This window comes from Danio rerio, chromosome 23 (genome assembly GCF_049306965.1).
Source record: "Danio rerio strain Tuebingen ecotype United States chromosome 23, GRCz12tu, whole genome shotgun sequence".
NCBI classification, from domain to species: Eukaryota; Metazoa; Chordata; class Actinopteri; order Cypriniformes; family Danionidae; genus Danio; species Danio rerio.
The window spans coordinates 12,207,269-12,228,696 of NC_133198.1; the positions used below are offsets into that span (position 1 = coordinate 12,207,269).

General features: G+C 38.0%; 1 protein-coding gene across 3 annotated transcripts in view; it reads left to right on the forward strand.

Moving 5' to 3' along the window:
- edn3b (endothelin 3b) overlaps positions 1-21,097 on the forward strand; it is a 38,613-nt gene extending 17,516 nt beyond the window's left edge. Inside the window, exons 3-5 of one of the 3 annotated variants that reach the window (XM_068216649.2) lie at positions 12,049-12,189; positions 15,731-15,775; positions 15,880-21,097. In XM_068216649.2, the coding sequence (XP_068072750.1) occupies positions 12,049-12,189; positions 15,731-15,775; position 15,880 (187 nt within the window). In that variant the 3' untranslated portion in view covers positions 15,881-21,097. Of the gene's footprint in view, positions 1-12,048; positions 12,190-15,730; positions 15,780-15,862 lie in introns of those variants that run through there. The other 2 variants (XM_073937919.1, NM_001311213.1) reach the window with 2 other exon arrangements.
- Positions 21,098-21,428: the final 331 nt, after the last annotated feature.

Genomic DNA, 21,428 nt, shown 5'->3' on the forward strand with positions numbered 1-21,428 from the left:
AATATGGCCTTGATCGTTCGAATCTGCCGCTCCCAAATGCCTCCAGCATGACTTGAACTGGGTGCATTCAAGCAGAAGTCACATTGATTAGCGGCCAAATACACTGCCACTCTCTCCTTGCTCACTTCTTTTAAAGCATTTCTTAACTCTCTCTTTGCCCCAACAAAGTTAGTGCCTTGGTCTGATCTAATGTGTCTAACAGCTCCACGGATGGATATAAAACATCGTAAGGCATTGATGAATGCATCAGTTGTCATGTCTTCCAACATCTCTATGTGGACAGCTCTGGAGCAAAGACCAGTAAAAAGAAGACCATATCGCTTACATTCCTTACGACCCTGCTTAATGTAAAAGGGGCCAAAACAATCCATACCACAATAGGTGAATGGCGGGGAGGAATCTGTTCGATCATGGGGCAGGTCAGCCATCCGTTGTTCTTCTAATGGTCTACGAACTCTCCTACAGGGGACACACTGCCGTATATATTGAGCTACCACTTTACTGCCTCCAATAATCCAAAAGCCATTGACTCGCAATTCATTTAATGTCTGTCCTCTACCTTGATGTTGAATCCTTTGATGATAGTGTGCTAGAATGAGATGTGTAATAACACCATCCTTTGGAAAGATTACTGGATGACGCAGCTCAATGGATGCCGATGCCCTTCCTAACCGTCCTCCCACTCTCATTATTCCATCTTCTACAAAGGGGTCTAGCTGATATAAAGGATGATTACAAGGCAGTTTTCCTGATTCCTGTCTGAGTGCATGCAACTCTTCCTTAAAGGCATCCTGTTATGTAAGTCGAATGAGAGTGGACGAAGCCCTCATTCTCTCCTCAACTCCCAAAGGCTCTGACATCTTTACCTTCTTCACAAGTCTTTGAATTCGGGCAATGATATTTACAACTGTCGTCCATTTTGAGAACCGTGATAGTTGTTGTAAAAAATCCCCAGGCATTTTCACATCTGTTTTTAGTACTTGAACATTCTTTACCTCAGGGTCTCCCACCAATAACTCCGGCGGGCTTTGCTTAACCACCACTTCTCTTTCCCAGAGGAATTTGGGCCCAGTGAACCAGTTTGAATTAATGAGCTCGTCTACCATAAGGCCCCTTGAAGCATGGTCTGCAGGGTTTTCTCCTGTGTTAATGTAATGCCACTGTGCTGGATTAGTGGCCTCCCTTATTCTCTGAACACGGTTGGAGACAAAGACATGAAATCTTCTGGCTTCGTTATTTATATATCCAAGGACTACTTGAGAATCAGTCCAAAAATATTCGCCATCAACTTTAAGAGCCAGCTCCTCTTTTAACATGCCACTCACAGCTGCAGAAACAACTGCTGCAGTTAACTCTAATCGTGGTATAGTGACAACCTTTAAAGGGGCAACTCTTGCTTTTCCCATGATAAATGCACAATGTACTCTGGTATCACTCAACAATCTAATGTAGGAGCACTGGCCATACCCTTTATTACTTGCGTCAGAAAAATGGTGCAACTCTGTTCTTAAAATCTTGCCAAAATTTGAAGGTGTAAAGCATCTTGGGATCTGTATCTTATCTAGCTTGGACAAATCCTCCAGCCAGCTCTCCCACCTTGGTCTCATTTCGATGGGCAATGGTTCATCCCAACTTATCCCCTTGTGACACATCTCCTGCAACACCTTCTTAGCAGAAATCATGAATGGAGCCAAAAACCCCAGTGGATCGTAAACTGAAGCTACCGTAGAAAGAATTCCACGTCGTGTGGCTGGTTTACTTTCAAGCATGATTTTAAAAGTAAAGGCATCATTTTCCACATCCCATCTGATTCCTAAAACATTTTGTACTGGAAGATGATTGTGATAGAAATCAACATTTTTCACCTCCACAGCATGATCACTCTGATTGATAGACTCTAACACTTCTCTACTGTTGGAAAGAAATTTGTGTAGATGCAGCTTTCCTTTAGCACACAAAGCTTGAGCTTCTTCCACCAACTTAATGGCAGACTCAGCCGATTCCACGCTCACAAGGCCATCATCCACATAGAAGTTTCTTCTGATGAAACTAGCAGCCAAGGGATACTCAGTCTCGTTAATGCTGGCGAGATACTTTAGGCCATAATTGGCACAACCTGGTGAAGATGACGCTCCAAAGAGATGCACTCTCATACGATATTCTCTAGGTTCTGCATTCGTATCACAGTTTGGCCACCACAAGAAACGCAAGAAATCCCTGTCCTCTCTAGCAACATGAAATCTATGAAACATTTTCTTAATGTCACACATGACAGCAACTGGATACTTGCGAAAGCGACAGAGCACTCCAGTCAGACCATTAGTAAGATCGGGCCCTGTCAACAGATGTTCATTCAAGGCAGTACCTTCATACTTGGCTGAACAATCAAAGACAACCCTGATTTTATTTGGCCTCTTAGGGTGATAAACACCTTGGTGTGGGATGTACCACAAATGTCCCATGCTTGGTTCCTTATCTGCCAACTCTGCATCTCCATCTTCCAATACTGCTTTCATGAATGCTGTGTAGTCAGATTTTAACTGAGGATCTTTATCCAACTTCCTTTTAAGGTGCTTTAATCGAATCAATGCAAGGCTTTTATTATTTGGAAGACAAGGGCGTGCTCTAAAGGGTAGTGGCATCTCAAGGTAGCCACACTCATTCTGGTGAATGCCTTCTGCTATAATATGCAGAAACTGAACATCTTCTTGTGACACAATTTTATCTCCTACTTGAGTATCTGCAAAATCCAATTCCAGTGATCTGATGACAGCAGCTGGTGTCACGGGAGGAAGCTCCTGGATTGAAATACGATGGCATAAGCCCGTCACATTTACCTTTGCATAGTGTGGAGTATCCCCTACAATGCTCCAGCCCAGGTCAGTCTTTATTGCATAAGGCTCTTCCTCACCTCCACTGATGACTTGTCGAGGTGCCAACGCTCTAGAGCAATCATAACCAATCAGAAGACCTACTCCACAATCTATTTGTGCAGGCATTTCATCAGCAATCTTTTTTAGATGTCTCCATCTTTTAGCCGTTTCACAGGTAGGAATATGAGTGCATTCAAAGGGAATAAAATCCCTTGTATAGGCAGGAGGCAAACAAAAAGAACTATCGGAAAAGTACCCTCTAATGTGGAGGTCACCAACTCTCTAGCTCTCTACAACAGAATCCTTTCCCAACATAGTGGAAAGCTTCAATTTTACTGGATCCATTGGTGCCTGCAATCGTTCACATACCTCTTGATCAATGAATGTGTGACTGCTTTGCGTATCTAATAAAGCATATACAAGGATTTCCGACTCAGAATTGGATGAAGACAACCATACAGGAACAATCATGGATGTCAAACCTCTTTCTCCAGCATTCATACAACATAAGGAGGATGTCCTTTCTTCAGCTTGTGAACTTCTCTGAAAAGTCGACTCATCTGTTATCTGACGATCTTCATGAAGTGGAGTGGGGTGAAGCCTCTTGCATACAGTACATATGGCCCTGTTTCTACAGTCCTTGGAGAAATGTCCTTTTCTTAAGCATGCAAAGCACAACTTGTTTTCCGTAATAAACCTTTTCTTTTCCATTACAGGTGTCTCCATTAGATCTTGACATTTATGGATTAAGTGTCCCTCTCCACAAAACAAACATTTGACTGAACTTGCGCCACGCACTAATATACTGGTTAAATTAGACTCCTTAGAATGGTTGGAATCAGCCAAATCACATGCTGCATCTGCATTATCCATAGTGGTTGCCAATGAGCTTATTCTGGGATGCTTTATCTCCTTTACTGACTTTGCATCAGATGTTTTTAATGCATACAAAGATGACACAGGATTGCATGTTATGCGTGCTTCCCTTGAGATGAACGAAACAAAGGTGCTAAAGCTTGGATAATCCTTATCCAAGTCCAACTGTTCTGTGACGTAACGGTTCCACCTATTTGTTACCCAATTGGGAAGTTTAAGCAATATCTTCTGGTTCTCCTCACAGTCGTTCAACACATTAAGACTCTTGACGTGTGGCATGGCATCACTGCATGATTGCAAAAAGTCACTGAACTCTCTTAATTTTATGTATTTGGATGCACCAATCTTAGGCCATTTACTGAGTTTCTCTCTAAAGGCACGTTGTACCACGAAGGAGTGGCCATATCTGGCCTTTAACTTTTCCCATGCTTGCTGATAAGCTTGTTCATCTTTTCTATAAAAGGTGCCTTCCAGAACTGATTTGGCTTCACCATCAATATACCTTTGCAAATAAAAGAGCCTGTCTGCTGAATTTGGACACCGTCTTTCTATAAGAGCCTTAAAAGTTATTCTCCATTCAATAAACTTAAGTGGGTCACCAAAAAATACAAAAGGTTCTGGAACAGGAAGACGGGATAAGGCCACTGACTCTTGTAATGTCTGTGTGACAGATACCTTATATTCCGGATCATGTTTATCCAAATCTGGTATATTAGGGACAAGGAGAATAGGGTTACTCACATCTGCGCAGGCTGAACCACATTGCTGGCTGTTCATTCTTGATTCCTCTTCAGTGTACACTCGAAGTCTTGCTTCCATGACCTCAACATCTCTGCGATTTTCAAGTTTCTTTAATCGCTGCCTTTGCTCATTGATATCGGCCTCCATTTCAATTTCAGCTTTCTTTGCGGCCAACAAAGCAGCAGCCTCTGCTCTCTTAACAGAAATGCTTAAAGATTCTGAAAGGGGTTTTGAATGATTACTAAGAGCTGCAGCTCTAGACACTGTAGATCCATAAATGGATCACAGTCCAGCAGCATGCGCAGTCTTGCCTTCTCAGCTTCAGCATCAAACTCCATGCCATCTTCCACCAGGCGTACCCTCATTATCTTCAGCAAATCTGCAGTGACCGCTGAACATGCATCAATTTTCCTCCTAGTTTCTTGACTTGGTACTACTTGAGATCAAATGTTATCACACAACCCTTTCATATCAGACTCTTTCTTCTCCACCCCATCCATCATATCATACAAATCACTTTCAGGACACTCATGCTTCAGTTTAAAGCGAACATCTCTTACATAGACCTTCCAACTCTCATAAGCAGTTTTAAACTTCTTTTCCTTCTGGATCAATTCTTGCGCTTTCAACTCCTGCATCTTTGGTGTCAAACGCTTGTCACGGGAAGATTTTCTAACTTCATTTACCGCTGATGAACCAGAATTAAGTTCTTTAAATCTCGCCTCAGATTTTTCAGTGCATGTGGTACATGATGTATAGCGATTTCTCACAGTGCCCTCAATTTCATATACATCATCCATTAAAACTACTTGCTCTTGTAATAAACATTCATTTTGCTCAGCTGACTCATCTTGAACAGACATTTTGTTTTTGTTTGTTTGTTTGTCAATTATTTTCTATGTGCACACACTTTACACAACACAACCATGAGATTATTAGACACTCAAACTCACTTCAAAACAATACCCTTAATACTGTGAAATATTTACTTGCATTTAAAACCTTTTTATATATATATATATATATATATATATATATATATATATATATATATATATATTTTTTTTTTTTTTTTTTTTTTTTTTTTTTTTTTTTTTTTTTTTTTTTACAAAGGTATATATATATTTTTTTCTCTCTCTCTCTGATTATAAGCAACTTTACCTTTAAACAACTTAGATCCAACTCTTTAAAACATCAACTTTTCGCCAAAAGACGGCATTCAAATACCATAGTCTGACCTGCTATGACGCCAATGAATGAATGGATCCGCCACGTGAGAAAGACGCCAAACTGCGCTCTGAATCTCGCTGCTGCGAACACCAAGGCAGCAGCTTGTATGACGTCACGAAACCTGTTCCTCACAGACCGCCGCCGCTAAACAGCTTCCACAGTCCCAAGCTTTCACTGAGGAATCACGCGCCGAAGATAGCGCCCTCCGTCCCCGCAGAGGCAGCCCAGCCGCGCACAAAAGGTCCATCCAGAGATACGAGCCGCTCACCGTTGCTGTGCACCGCTGATAAACACCTTGGTGAGAAGGAATCGGGCCACGTTTTCACTTTAACTACCCGCCGGTTGTTAAAACACTCCACGCTTCCAAATACTGATGTCCATATGGATTTTCTTTATTGAACACCGTGAAAACTAAAAGATAAACAAATAAACAAACCAAATGTTTCACACAAACACAGATAAAAGGACATCAAAATAAACAAATAATATATAAACAATGTTTAGTTTACCGTGTTGGCCTGATAACCAGCTGTAGAATACGCAGGAACATTAAACAGGTGCTTGCATTGAGATCTCACTATCCTGAGTGACCATACGAACTCTCGCAGGTTAAATCAATCAATGAGAATCATGTGACTTCTCACTCAGGCCAACCGGAAAAAAAAAAGAAATTATTAACAAACATATACCAATACACGTTTAAATAATGAAATTCAAAAACCATAAACAAAATTACAAGCTGACCAATCAGCGTCAGCTACAGCTTCTATATTAGATCTATGTTGCTGCCAAGGCTTTTGATTGATGCAGGGCACACAGGTGTGTAGTTACAGCTTCTTCAAGGAGGCAAGCATCTTTATCTGTTGATGGCCGCTCTGCCAATTTGCAAAAACACAGCCTGTATAGATCTGTGGACACAAGGCAATTTGGGTGCAGAACATGCCTTTGCACAACAACAACAAAGAAGAAAAGCATCAATACCAGGAATCCAACTTGTGTCTGACAGTCTTTTATGCAGGGCTTTTTATAAGGTCCACCTCCTGAAAAGCCTTTGAGTGAACTTTAATGAATGCCACGTGGAGGTCTGGGGGCCTCACTGTCAAGGTGATCCCACTCTTAATCCATTCAGTCTTCCCTTTCCAAAACCAACATGGACACATATTCTTCCTCGCCTTGTCTAAAAGTAATGGAGTCCACGGTGAGTGGACGGGGTCTTAAGCAGTTGCCAGAGGGGGTAATTAGGGAGTGGGGAGACTGCAGAGGTTGACTTCACACCATTTTGCAATCACATAGAGACTACAAGTCATGTTCCTTCAAGCTCATAGCACACATGCTGGGAGGTCCTTGGTCTACACAATGCTCATCTAACTCTTTTTCAACATGTGCCAGGCCCAGGTTGTTATTGCAGTGGCTATGGTTGTGGCTGTCTAAGGGCTCTATTCTCTATCTAGAGCAGGCATGTCCAAACTACAGCCCGCGGGCCATCTGCGGCCCGCAATCAGTTTTTTGGCGGCCCGCGAGGCTTTTTAAAAATATCAATAGAATCTGGCCCGCTATACAAAAATGAACGTATAAAATAACCACCGGGTGTCGCTATTACATGCATTCAATTAAGCAGCAGTTCTTGTTATGATCTATCTATCTGTCTGCCTGTCTGTCTGTCGGTATATCTGTCTGTCTGTCTATCTATCTATCTATCTACACACAGTTGAAGTCTGAATTATTAGCCCCTCTTTGATTTATTTCTTCTTTTTTAAATATTTCCCAAATGATGTTTAACAGAGCAAGGACATTTTTACAGTATGTCTGATAATATTTTTTTCTTTTGGAGAAAGACTTTTGTTTTATTTCGGCTAGAATAAAAAGCGGTTTAAATTGTTTTTATGAACCATTTCAAGGTCAAAATTATTAGCCCCTTAATTCTTCAGAACAAACCATTGTTATAAAATAACTTGCCTAATTACCTTAACTTAACAAGTTAACTTGCTTAACCTAGTTAAGCCTTTAAATGTCACTTTAAGCTATATAGAAGTGTCTTAAAAATATCCAGTCAAATATTATTTACTGTCATCATGGCAAAGATAAAATAAATCAGTTATTAGAAATGAGTTACTAAAACTAATATGTTTAGAAATGTGTGGAAAAAAATCTTCACTCCGTTAAACAGAAATTGGGGAAAAAATAAACGGGGGCTAATAATTTAGGGGGGCTAACAATTCTGACTTCAACTGTTTTTATATATATATATATATATATATATATATATATATATATATATATATATATATATATATATATGCGTGTGATGTATGTAAAATTTGGCCCGCGACAACGTTTGTTTTTTTGTATCTGGCCCTCGGCCCAAAAAGTTTGGACACCCCTGATCTAGAGTATGCAAATGAAAGCCATAATTCTTCTTGTTACAGAAGTTTATCATGAAGCAGAAAATCCAGAGGTTATTGTCACTCAAATCACTTTGTAGACTGCCATCTGCAGTTTGCAGTATTTGCATGTCATTTGCATGTTCTGAGTGACAATTTTTCAGGTAATTGGACTGACACGAGCCAATAAGGCTTCAGGAGAGTATTTCAAAGGGGATGAGAAACTAATTCTCTAAAATGTGGAATGAAGTTTAAAAAGGAACCGCACATTTCAAGGCACTTCATGGGACCTTTAACGAAAATTTTTAGCTGAATCTGTGTATAGAGTCAATAGTTTAGTTAGATTAAAAACAAAAACATAAGTCCAAATCAATGGCACCTGGTGATATAATGAGGCATTATAAAGTAAATTGATTCCCCTGTGAGGGAAGTTTTAAATTATTTACAATATTATTAGCTTTAATCCACAACCTAGGCAAACAATTCTCAGTGTATGCAAGTGTAGCGAGCTATATTGTACAACAAGAATGAAAGCAACTTGTGGAGGATGCCAGCCCTTCAAGCACATGGCAATGTAGTGCAACCACTCATTTACTAACCCTGTAACATCCACTCATGCATGGCCCATAATAAAGTAAAAATCGCGATTATGTTATTTCTTAAATTATTTTTTTTATGTTTGTCTGTATGTTTTATGAATCACTAAGGACCACAGATTTAGCTAAATAATTTAAGTTTTTTACTTAAAAAAGTCACCAACATCTTGGATGATGACTGAGTAAATTAACAAATTTGGATTTTTTGGGTGAACAATCCCTTTTATACAGCTGCTGCATGTGACTGGACAGTGTTTATCTCTGTTTTATGCCAGGGTGGATGAATTCATTTTAACATGTGCGATGTCTGATTTAGATTGTAATAATCTGTTCGGCGTTACTGTGAATGTTCTGGCTCATCTTTTATGGATTTTTCTTTGTAATACTTATACTATCAAAGCTACATTTCAGCACGATTTACCAGCCCACCTGTTGTCTCAAAAGCAATGCCATACCTCTTCAGCTTTAATCCAGTGGAGCAAGACTGCTCTGAAAATGTGTGCACAAGATAAAATGGAACAAAGGCTTAATATATTACAGTCATAAGAAAACTTGCTGTCATGGTATCACTCTTTTTTATTAAACAAAGAAAAAAAATCTTTTCTTTAAGCGAAACCTGGAAGGAAAAGACAGTACATTAAATATTTTAATGCCATAATGCTTTAAATCATTTTAATGGTTATGTCGCTAGCTATTTTTGAACAATTGTTAAAGTTTCTTTATTGTTCTTTTCCAGATTTTAATTCCCATGTTGTGTGTAATGTAGCAGTTTATAAATGCAAAGGGCCTGCAACGTTTCAAGAGATGCATAATGAAGTTATTGTCTCTTAAAGATAAAAACAAGATTTTTTTATTTGTAGTTTATACCTGGATGATTTTTGTTGTGTTATTAGCATTTCAAGAAGACAATGACTATGTTTACAGAATTATTTGTTTAAATCTGAATGAAACAATAAAATGATTAAAGTGTTTATATGAGTTGCTTTTTGAATGTTCCTTTCATGATCCCATTTTACATGTTATAGTGCATAGATCGATTAAAGTCATTGCGTTACCACGGTATCCACGTTTCCTGTAATTTCAGGTGTTTCACTTTTAATTTGTCGATTTTAACTGCAGTTTGGCACTTTCAATTGTATTCAGGAACATTTGGTGCATTTTTCCCATGACAAACAAGGTACTGGATGCGAGTGTGAGTATTGTCTTAATTGTTTTAAAATTGAATTATTGGTATCCATGCAAACATACTCACTGTTTTCTGGGCTACAAGAAAGGAAATCAACTTTTCATGAACTTCCAAATGATTAATTGTACATTGGCTTTAGTTAATATGACAAAAACAACAACATTTTTACTGGTAATATCACTGTTTACAAATGAGGGCAAGCAGAAATTCAGATATGGTAATGCATGTTCCATGATCTGACCAATCAGAGTAGAGTAAACTATCAGAAATATAGGGTTCAGAGAGACTGGATCCTTAAACCAACTATTTTAGACACATTTTATTACAGATTCTGTAATATGCATTATTTTCTTTTTATCTTGGATGGATATTAAAGAGCCTCCATTATGCATTAAAAAGGGTCACATTTTGGTTTTGGGGAACTCCAACAACAGGATATGCATACAAGGTCAAAAAGCACTTTCCTTGTCTGATAATATGCATTTAGTTTTACCCAATTATCCAAATGACTCCCATGATTCGTTCAGCTAATCATTTATTCCCAAACCCCTTACATTTATTCCCCTCCTTACTGCGATGCTAATCTGCGCTGATTGGTCCGATGATGCATTGGTCCGATGATGGTTGACTGCGTTCAGCACGAGGCAGAGAGAAATGCCCACCACAGCTTATCAACAGTTTTGAGGTAACTTACAGTGCAAAGAGTATATGTGAGCCCAGCGCAGGAGTGCATTAAAGCAATGCAGTTAACACCAGCATATTGCTCTATTCTGAAACTTGACCACCACAAGTGTGTAGGAATAGCTGATGGTGGCCATAGCAAAGACAAACAGCAGAGGATCGCGAACACGCAAACACATTTAAATCCATAAAAACTATAGTATAAGCTAGGGCTGGGCGATAATTAAATATTGATAATTATCACGAAACATAATTTTTTTGATAAAACGATAACAACAATTTGATAATTGCTCGATAATATTTACGTACTATGCGTAACACTGCGCAGGCATTTTGCAGCCTGCCATTACGGATGCCGCATGCAGTATACAAGTGTATAGCCAAACAGTGTTAGTTACACTTGATGTAAGAAAAAGTCACAAACATTGTTGACAAGAAATGTCACTAGACTTCAGTAGTCTTGAATTAGTTTTTTTTTTTTTTTTTTTAAATCACACTTACTTACACTTGTTAAATAGATGAAGTAACTGATCCATGTACTCTAAAGTTCTTTTTAAGCTCCGACAAAGTCCCATACATCAATAGTCTTTTCTGGTTTTTCCTTTTACAAACGGTCGATGAATCCCCCGAAAATTATGGGAACACAGCGGTATTATCGCAAAAATAAACTTCAACCACTGACTTTTCACAGCCTCTTCACATGTTTGGGTGGGGAAAATAACACTAACTTTCCCTCACACTTCAGAGCACAGTGTCATGTTAGTGTGATTCAATCGGGATCTGCTACAGCGTTTGTGGGCGTGGCTGGGGATTTCAATTTTACTGGATCTGTGCACGGAGCAAATGGATGGGGCTTGAGTTCCATATTGACGTCACCCTGACACGGCTAAAGACTCAATACAGCAACGATTCATTCGAACTACTATGAGTCGATTCTTTCACAGATCAATCACTTTCAAATTTAAGCCTTAGCTGGATACTTACTTTACTTACAGCTGTGTTACACTGCATGTAAGGTAATTTTCAAAAACCCATAATAGGGGCTCTTAAACCAATTATGACCTCCGAAATAAAAATCACCAATCTTTAAAATTGCATAAGGGCACATACATTGTTTTGCATTGTTTTTCAGAACCAAATCTGACCGTGGAAAACAATTTATATTAAGATATTGAGAAAATCATCTTCAGATTGAGCTTTTATCACAATGCTAAAAGTTTTTATATATTTATGGGAGGAAAATGTCTATCAATTTTATGATTTTTAGCACAAAATATAAATCTCTTGTTTTGATTAATATAATGTAATTTGACTATTTATAACAATTTGCAACAATTACAACCATGCAACATAAGACTGGTTTTGTGATTCAGAGTCAAATGTGCAGAGAAATGTCTAAACCATATGGCATAATACATAAATGATTAAATAATGAAATGCACAAAATGGCATTTGACAGGTGTGTTCTGTTGTCTTGTCTGCAGACGTACAGTTCCATACGGCATGTCAAGTTATCGCAGCCCTCAGAGATTAAGGCGCTCCAGCGGGACTATATCAGTGGTTCTTCGTCGCTGCTTATGCACAGACCATAATGATGTCCATTGCTACAACTTCTGTGATGCAAGGTACACAAACTAATACGTATATTTATCTATATTTATTTATGTACTGTACTTTTTCATAATTCTTGTCATAGAAAATTAATTACCAATCACAAGTTTAGAACAATTAGTCGCATAGCTCACCAAAAAAAATAAAAATTATACACACACACTTTGCTCTTTTGTTTTATACTCTACTCAACAAAAGTCTAGTTATGGATCCCAGTTGTAAGAGCAACAAATAGTAACTTAACTTTTAGTTGATCATTTGGTAAAGTGGCAGAAGGTAGATTTTTCTGATTAATCATCTGTTGAACAGCATCCCAATCATCACAAATATGTCATGGTTAGAGGGAGGAGGACCCAAATGCAGAATGAGAAAAGGGGTGTTTGACAATGTGACATGTAGAGGGGTTTAGGTAACAGTCGAACAGTGAGGAAAGGAGTAGTGCTGAGGAGTCTTGGGTGGAGCAGGCAGACAGTGCTTGAGAATCCTGGATGGGGTAATAAGCAGTCACGGAACAGGAGAGAGCAGGGATGCTCAAGCCAGACAAAATGGTAAAGGCCTCAGAAGCACTGCTAACCAGCAATCCTGAGTAGGTCTCACCAATAGCAGCCTGACAGGACACCAGCAACCAGGGACTCTCAGCAGACAAGGGTGGCTGGATTAATGAACATGCAAAATTAAACTAAGAAACAAAACTATAAACTATAGCAAAAAAATACAGAAACTGACAAACTAAAAAAAAAAGCAAAGAGAAATGAAATTGGTTTAACTTACTGAATTAAATTAAAGAAAAAAAACAATAAAAATGGGAATTAAACACTTAAAAACTACTAAATAGGAAAAATAGAATCTTAAACAAACAAACTTGAAAAGGATTAACCAGATCGGGACTATACTGAAGGCCAACTGTGAAACACAAATCAAAAATTAGACAAAGACAACTCAAACAACAGCACACATAAACAAGCACAGTATGGCAACAACATGAAGCAATAATGAACCGACAAAGACATGAGGGAAGAGCACATTATAAAGGGAAGAAAGAACATAAGGACCAGGTGTAAACACTAATACTAACAAGGACTAGACGGAGGGCTAAACAAGTGGGCAAGGCAATAGGAAACAAGGGAGGAACGGAGCAGCACATGGTGGACACAAAGGCTTAGCCACATGTTTAAACACAACAAACATAGAAAAGTAGACAACACTGAAGTTACAGATAAAGGAAGGGCTATGACAAAAATACTGCAGAGGACCTATTGGAACCTGCATAGACCCAAAATTCACAGAAATCAATCAGGTTTGAAGGGGTCAATGGGCTTCTGAATTGGCAAGCCTCAACAGACATGAACATTGAGCATGTCTGGGGTAAGATGAGGGCCTTAAAGAGTAATCCAAAGAATCATGTTAAACATTGGGAGTCCTGCAAGAAGGCTGTAACGAGGAGACTGACACGAAGGGATCCATTTTGCAGTATTTAATAGACAAAGTTCAAATCACAAACATACAAATACGCACTAAAGTGCGAACTCACATCAACAGCATTCAATATAGATCGTGGGGCTGGCAGCTGCCAGACAGAGTGATTTACCAGGCATGGATCAGTGGCAGGCGGCATGGTTCAGAGTCCGTATAGCAAGCGTGGGTCGTGGGCAGGCAGCGTGGTTCAGAGTCCGTATAACAAGCGTGGGTCAAGGGCAGGCAGAAGGCAACTCAGGGTCAGAAACAGTCCAGGGTAAAGCACAGAAGATCAGGCAGGGACTAACACTTAGAAATGTTGGCCATGGCTGAACAAGACTTCGCAATGAGTTGGTGTTTGAGTGTGGCTTATATAGGGAGCATGGGTCGTTAACGGGATACAGATCAGGTGTGTGCACAATCAGTCTAGGTGGATGATGTAATGCTTAGAAGTCCGGGGATGGCGGCCTCTGCTGGCCAGCGAGGGGAATGACTGGGACCGAGTCGGTGACAAGTTTTCTTTGCCATTTCAGATGACTTTGTTATAAGTTATTTTAGTCATTGCAGAGATGTATGGATGCAGTCCTCCAAGCTCATCAGAATCGTACACAATATTAATTCTTTTTCAACTGCACCATGACTTTATATTCTATACTGTACATTATTTCTATTAAGTGACAAGACTTTTGTCAAAGCAAAGTCAGACCTTATTGTCCTAATTAAATAATTATTTATATAATTATTAAGGGAATGATTATATTTTATTTTGGTAAAATAACCATAATCTAGAGGCCTTCTCCTTTCATATAAGCCACTTTTTATACCAAAGTTCACCTGTATTATTTGTTGTTCCTAAAACTTATAGATAGCAATAAGACTTTTTCAGGTAGTGTAGACTTTTAAAGTGATGCTAACTTGCATGTATGATGTATCAGGAACCATGGTTTCATCACTTTAAGAGTCTAAAACACACATATAGACAAAACTAAATTAATGTTAATAAACCAAAATTTTGGCTAAAAATCTTCTGTAAAGTTCAACTGACATTTTTTTTTTCAGTTCAACTGTAAAGTTCTTGACATTTTTTAACCACATAACCTTTTTTGTTGTTATTATATTCTCAAATAGATATTACAAGAATCTATTTTATTATAACAGAAATAATTTTCATAAAACAATTAAACACGTTTTAAAAGTCAAAGAATCCTGAAAATATTACAACCATTAACTGCACACCAATAATAAGAGAAAATATTTAAGCAGTAAATCAGCATATGACAGTTTTCTGAATAAGATGATGTGATATTAAACACTTTTTAAAAAAATTCATAATCAACATATTCAACACCACTGGAACAAATAAGTATAATGATATATTATTAAAACATACTGAGTAATTTCACAGACTAAATGAATAATCTTAAGTATTTCAAACTCTGGACCATTTTCGGGCTGAAATGTCAAAGATTTTACTTCAGTTATTGTGACTTCAGTTTCTTGCTGAATCTGAAAATTAAGATTAGGATTTTATTTTTGAGATCGTCCCCTTTCACTCATAGCAAACAAGTCACAAGGGTCTGTTTTATTGAACTGAATAATAAAGCTAAATAAATAAGCTTTCCATTACACAGTTAAACATTACACAGTTTTTAGGACAGGATAATAATTGGCTGAAATTCAATTATTTAAAAAGATTTATATTGAAATAATATTTGAAAATCTGGAGGTTCAAAAAATCTAAATATTGTGAAAATCACTTTTAAAATGTTCCAAATAAAGTTTTTAAAAATCAAAAATATTTTTAATGTAGTTGGTTTAAGATTTACAAAATATCTTCATGGAATATGATTGTAACTTACTATTAAATGTTTTTTGACCCATAAAATACATAAATATATACCTATGCAACATATAGTAAGACTTTGTTGTCCAAGGTCACATATTAAATTTTCACCTCAAAAACAACAATATGAACCAAATCTAGTCAATTATGATGATGATATGATGAATTGAGTGGTACATAATGAAAAAAATCTTTGTTTTCTGGTTCCATCATTAATCTGTGAGTGATATTTCATGGTTCTGTTTTGAATCACAAAGCTCCGAGAATGTGTCAGAGGGAAGATTGAGAGGACGTTCACCTTGGTAAGACCACTGGCTTCTTGTCACACCTCCAGCCTCAGAAATCAGGACTGATGATCAGCATCAAACCGGGCATCTAACTAGGTACAGGTTTTGGATTTTTACAGATTTGGAGTAAAAGCTACCCCACATTCCTCAGCGTGTTATATTTCCTGGAACGTCCTTGACTCATCTGGTCCACGGTAACAAGTGAATTCCTTAGAAAACTCTTTGCAGATTTCGGAAGCATATCTGTGTGGGACGCACGTCCTTGCTTCAAGGGTTACGTCCAGTTGACTTTACATTGACATTTTAACAAATGCGAATACTCAGTGGACGTCCTTGGATTCGGGAGCCTTGCAGGTCTGGAATCAGATCTTTAAAATACTCTATGCATTATCTCCACTTTGTGGGCAGATTTTCAGACGGATAAAGTGAGTCTTGAATTCTTCACTTTGCCTGATTGCAGAAAATAATATGTTCAATGTTGTTATTGTGAATGAACTGAGAAAAAAAAGTTTCCTGAGAGAAAGATTGCCAGATTAACCGCTACAATTTTTTTTTAACCTCCTAAACATATCCTTTCTGATTTTGCTCACTCAAGCAAAATGTTTTTCCTCTGCACAACAAGTTTTGACATTTTATTTTCTCCAGAGCTTAAATATGATTATTCATGCATGAAAAAATGGGTCCTTTGAGACAAGTACTGAAAGCTGTGTACTACATTAGATGGTCTAACATCATAATAATATACAAAATGCTATACTAAACTGACCTGAGAAGTTACAGCAGTTACTTAAACCCCATTTTTAAGGCAAGACATCCCAGATGAAAAGGTAAAAAATTGAGATTTATAGATCATCCCAATCCCACCTTGGTTTATTAGTTACGTTAAATGGAATTTGTACCACCCCAGTTCTGAAAAAAATTAAGTCACTTTGAAAAAAGGGATAAAAATAGCAATTAGTACTCATGGAACCTTAAATTTTGGCACACAGGCAAAATAAAAGTGAAAAGGTTTTACTGTAGAATATCAAAGCTAAACTGTTTCTGAAAAAATCTGCAGGGTTCGATAACAAGTTGCAGATTTTGCAATCAGTTCTGGCCGATAGACTGTGATAGCTGAAGTTGTCTACATTCATCTGATTTAACAATGCTTAGAATTGACTTTTTATTTAGATATTTTAATTCAGCTGCTTAGAACAGATGCACACATGGAGCATAAACAGCATTCAATCACTTCAGTCAGTTCAGCACCCATCACTGCAAAAAGGCATTGGAATGTCCCCAAAACACAACTAAAGCATGCATCAGAGGGTATTTAGAAGGTATATGCATTGGTGAATAATAAATGCTATATACTCCAAAACACTACTGCCAAAATCATTGCAAAGTATTTAAGGTTTTTTATTTTCACCAACTACCAACTACCAAACATAATATTGTGAAAAGCATTAAGGAATCTACAGAAAGCTCAGTTTGAATGTGCAAGACCTTTAAGCCCCCAGATGGTACTTCATAAGAAAAACAGTATATGTTGTTAAATAAAGTTAATGGTGTCAGGAGTTCTTCAGAAGACTTCTTTCAATTAACACAGTCTGCCACTGCGTATAGAAATGCATCTTAAATCTGTGTTAGTCATGGAGAAAGATATGTCAGATCTGTGCAGTGAGTTCAGCATATTCTCTGAGCCAGAGCTCATCGCAGATAATCAAGACAGACAGTGCAAATGTTCAGATGCAAAGCGGCCCAAGGCATAAGTAAACTAAGTGAATGCTTAGGTCCTGCATGGCCATCAGCAGGGGGGCCCCCAAGAGAACATTTCAGTCCACTTTCAGTCAGCATCTACGAGTTATGCCAGGAACCAAAAAATGGGGATTTGCTAAGGGCGTGTGTCCACCAAATGTTTTTTTTTTTTTTGCACTGTAGAAATGCAAGTGCTGTTCTAAAAACACTTAGCTGTGAGCATAAAGTGCTAGTTCTGTGCATTGCTTCCCTCATTTTAAAAATGTGGCACTTCTTTTGATAACAAATTTTAAAAATCAGCACTCATGATTCTGCACTGTAAACAGACTTCAATGAACAAGCACACTTTGAAGACCAATCACTCTGGCTGCATCCGAACTACTCAGTAGGTACTACATTTGAATTTCTGTTTACTACACAACCGTTCAATTCAATTCATATTTATTTCTATAGCGCTTTTACTATGTAGAGTTTGTCAAAGCAGCTTAACATAGAAGCTTATAGAAGATTGAAACAGTGTTAGTCGAGTTTTCAGCGTTGAAGTTCAGCTTCAGTGTGGTTTAATATTCACTTCTGAATGTCCAAACACTAAAGAGCAAATTCATCGATGTGCAGCTCCACAAGTCCGAAACAATGCAAGCCAGTGGGGACAGCGGCGAGGAACAATCTTCACCAATTGACGAAAGTGAAGGAAGAAACCAGGCTCAGATGGGCATGACCATTCCTCCTCTGGCCAAACTTCTTGTTCAGAGCTCCAGTCTAAGTGACGGAGGCTGGAGAACCCTGAACGTCCATCATGGAAAAGCTGCAAGTGGGAGAGGTAACCGGCTGGTGTATAGGCTGGCCTTTTAGGATCAATGCAAAGACTCATCTGTCACTGAGGTCTTACAGGATTCATGCTCTCCACTCCAGTATTTTTTATAAAGCATCAATGCGAGTACTTTAAATGGAATTCGGACTTATTACATCCGCCATTAGTCATTATTGCGTGACCTACCTGTGTCAGTTGTATCTTTTCACACCCATTCATGAACTCTCGTGTGTGGCATCATGGGATAGCATAGCATCTATTGAATGCACACTTCAGAATCTCACTGGAAGTAGTAGGTCATCCTGGGTACATCTCACATACCGTTTTTTAAATACTAGAAAATTCGTAAATTCAGACATACTCAGCTTGCTATACTATATAGCATACTATATAGTATACTATATAGTATGAAACTATGCAAGTTAGATGCAGTGTCATGGATATATAAAAAAAGGAGGCCATTGAAATTGGTTAGGGCACCCACTACTTCAATTATTAGTATATAAGGCACACCTGCGAGATGCAATCTCTGCAAATTCTGTTTCTGTTAGCAGTGGGGAAAGGGAAGGCGCTTTGCACTTCACTGAGCATAATCTCCACACACACCCATCAAGAAGCGGTCCAATATAGAGCACATTTTCTCTGAAAATCTTCAGATTATGCAGGCCATGTGTTCCTGGATTTGGTGGTTTCTTAACTTGGGTTGACTGTCACAATCTCTGTGCTACATGTCTGAGGGTCCTGCATGTGGTGCAGAGCTTGTGAGTAGCACATGCCCTTATTGCGGGGGTATCTGTGGGGGCTCTTATTGCGGGGGCTGTTCTATGATTGCAGCTCATGCTATTACAAGCCCCTTCTGTTGTTACCCACAAAAAGGTTAACACTCAGAGAGTCCTGAGGACTACAGCTGAAGCTAATCCACTGGGCATAACACCATGGAACTCTCGCTTTGAGCATGATAGTTGTGATTTCCTGGGATCCCACCACGACTGCGGGAAATAAAAATTCTGGCCTTTGTGGAACAAAAGACAGAGGGGGGTGGAAGGTAAACCCTCTTTTCTGCTAGTGGTGCACAACGAGTTCACATAGACATGCAGAGCATCTTTTACTGCCCGAGCCTAAAGTTTCTTTCCAAGACTTCTTGGAAGAAAAGGAGCAGCTCAGTGTAGAGAGCCTATCTTCTACCTTCAGTCATTACAGGAAGGCAATGAAAATAATATAAAATCATGCAAATTTTACACAAGGAAACCCCTCTCTAAACACTAAGAATGTGGATAAGAATAAAAAAAGAAAAGTTGGTGTTACTGAGGGAGAGAGTCTTTAATTGAAACCGTAGAATGTAGAGACGCAATTGTAATTGAAATCTAGAGATGTAGACAGATTAAGTCAACAAAGACTCATCAGGGACTCTGTACCCTGATGTACTTTTTTGAGAACCAACAAATATGTGCTTTTGGGTATATACTGTATTGCTGCATTTTATGTGTAAAACCAACTAGAGCTGCACAATATATCGTTTCAGCATCGATATCGCAATGTGATTATTCGCAATAATCACACCGTGAGTATACGCAATGTTGAGTCTGGATTACAATTCATCATTTCTTAATTTTTGCATTTATTAATAATTGTTCAAAGTGTTAAAGTGCTACCAATTCTTTATAAAAAGAAAAAAGTAAAGAAGCCGAATGGAGGAGGCTCGCTCTTTGACCTTTTGCAGATGGTCTGTTTCCTGGCTAGTGAAGCGTTCCGTTTTTCCACTTACAAAGTTTGTCATGTAAATAGCAAATGCACCATGGCGTGATGCAACCCAATCTTAAAGGGAATGGGAGATGAGACTCTGATTAGATTAATCCATGATATGCTCAAAACACATCCATAACTCATTAAGAGAATAATCACAACCCTGTTAGACCATGCGCTGCAGCTCAAACCATATTTTTATGTCCTTAAAATAGCAAAAGTGGATTCGATTACGCCCTTAATGCTTTTGCACCATGGACTTGAGACTTTGCGCCTAAATCGTTAAAATAGAGCCCATTATGTTCATTAATGTTTAGAGCACCCTCTGGTGGATTTATGAGAAATAGCACAAATGAGGAAGCACGCCTCAGTAACGTATTCGAGATTTACAAAAATGTACTTGGCACCCTCTAGTGGATTTATGGAAACAAAAACTGCAAGAAAATGTAGTTCAGGGAACATTTGTCGGTTATCAAAAATGTAGTCCTGGGTGTATATTTTCAATAAGTCTGGGTTGGATTAAGTGTAATAAAAACTTAAAGGCCATCTGGCATGAAAAAAAAAGTTTTTGCCTGTGGTGTCTTGCCTTAAGAGAGGCTTGCATTGAACACCATTGCAGCTTATTATCACTTATAATTTGTTATATTTAAGCTATTTAATTTGCTCTGGTGTTAATTGCAATAGTAAAAGCTTTTATTTAATTATAATTACCTAATTAACTGTTTACCCACTTTTTGGGCAAAAAAATGTAAATAACTTTACAGTACATTGTATTTATAAAAGACCTGTCCTCAAATTAAGTGTTTGCTAAAATGTGAATATAAATGGATATTTTCTGTAGGCAAATATGTTCTAAGTACAAGGAACATACATTTTATTTCTGTTTGCGCATAATATAAATGTAAAATCCTCTTCGTATGGTACATTACATGGCATGACACAATCGCCTGTGTGATTTAATGTTATGTACAGTTTTTGATGATCATTCATTTTATAAAATGTATCATATAAATGCTATTTTTTTATTTAAAATGTTATTTATTTGCGGTCTGTTTCAGCACTGGCTTGTTTAACCGTGATTTCACCTTCCACTCTTCTGTTTTTCATGTGCCACTTTTGTACATAGATTTTTCACAAAGCAATTGGACTGTCTTGTCCAAATCATTCACAATATGCCAAGTTGTTTAGTTTTAGAAATTGTGTGTCTTGCATTAAGCATCTCCTAACAAACATCAGATTGTCACAGTGTGTCAGTAATGGAGACCTCACAGACGTTTTTACAACATGCCACCAAAACCAAAACGTTTCAACCGCTACGATTCTTAGAGATGCTGGATGAAATATAGTTTTTTTCCTGATCAATTATAATCATAGAAA